The 881-nt window shown below is 49.6% G+C and overlaps 1 protein-coding gene across 1 annotated transcript in view; it reads right to left on the bottom strand.

Annotated features, from left to right (window-relative positions):
* Nucleotides 1-249: 249 nt before the first annotated feature.
* Nucleotides 250-881, bottom strand: part of POLA2 (DNA polymerase alpha 2, accessory subunit) — a 36,801-nt gene continuing 36,169 nt past the window's right edge. The window contains exon 18 of the mRNA XM_003798644.3: nucleotides 250-716. Within this exon, the coding sequence (XP_003798692.1) occupies nucleotides 567-716 (150 nt within the window). The 3' untranslated portion in view covers nucleotides 250-566. The remainder of the gene's footprint in view (nucleotides 717-881) is intronic.

Below are 881 nucleotides of genomic sequence, written 5' to 3'. Positions count from 1 at the left end.
GGGGAGGGCCAGGCACACAGCCAGCTTCTCACTCTGCAGCCAGATCCAGGGCTGAGCCCAGTGCACATCCCCACAGAGAGGCTGTACGAGCCTTGTGAGGATGAGGAAGGATGAAGGGGTGGGGCAGGGAGAGGTCTGAGGGGCTGGACAGAAACCCAGTGTGACCAACACTGCCTTCTCTGCAAAGGGCAAGTAGGAGACATACTTTGTCCACTACTAGGACAAAAGAAAATGAAAGTAGAAGAAAGATTAGGTTCAAGTTACACTCTGAATTTATTTTTATTTCTCCAAAAGTTGTTTCTGGGTTTGATTCATGTAGAAAATCACAAAGCCTCTTGTCTGAGTATGCAGTATCCACAGCCGACTCACTTCCAGACACGAGCTATGTTTTCAGAAGCTCAACTCTCAGGGCTCCACCATACACGTGTTCACAGCGAAGTCCTGTCCCCACAGCCTGTTCCTCACCAGCTGGCTTTCTCTACCACCTAACAGTTTGATCTTATCAGAAGTTCTCTGTCTCTGCTCTCAGCTGCCTGCCTAGTGGGGGATGGCAGAGGACAGAAGCCTCAGATCCTGACCACCTGGGCGGCAACACACGGACTGCGCCTCCCTGCCTCGTCCACGGTAGGGCTCCTGAGGTAGAGTCGGCTGAAGGTGCCACCCACCTGCCCTTTCGTGAGGCGCCCAGGATTCACACAGACACAGCCAAGGATGTCCTGGGGAAGGAAAGAGAGGACAGTGGACTTGGAGAAGCCCTAAACTAACTGCAGACTCATGTGAAAAAGAAAGAATCAATGGATGGTTGGATCCTAAAGAGTTTTATAAACACAGTCAACCAAACACATTTTTAGTCAAATATGTTAACTTATTTTTTTTTTTTT

Source organism: Otolemur garnettii, unplaced genomic scaffold, assembly GCF_000181295.1.
Source record: "Otolemur garnettii isolate 467f Iridium unplaced genomic scaffold, OtoGar3 scaffold00140, whole genome shotgun sequence".
Taxonomy (NCBI): domain Eukaryota; kingdom Metazoa; phylum Chordata; class Mammalia; order Primates; family Galagidae; genus Otolemur; species Otolemur garnettii.
Note: the sequence above shows the minus strand (reverse complement) of the source record. Positions and strands in the feature narration are given on the sequence as shown.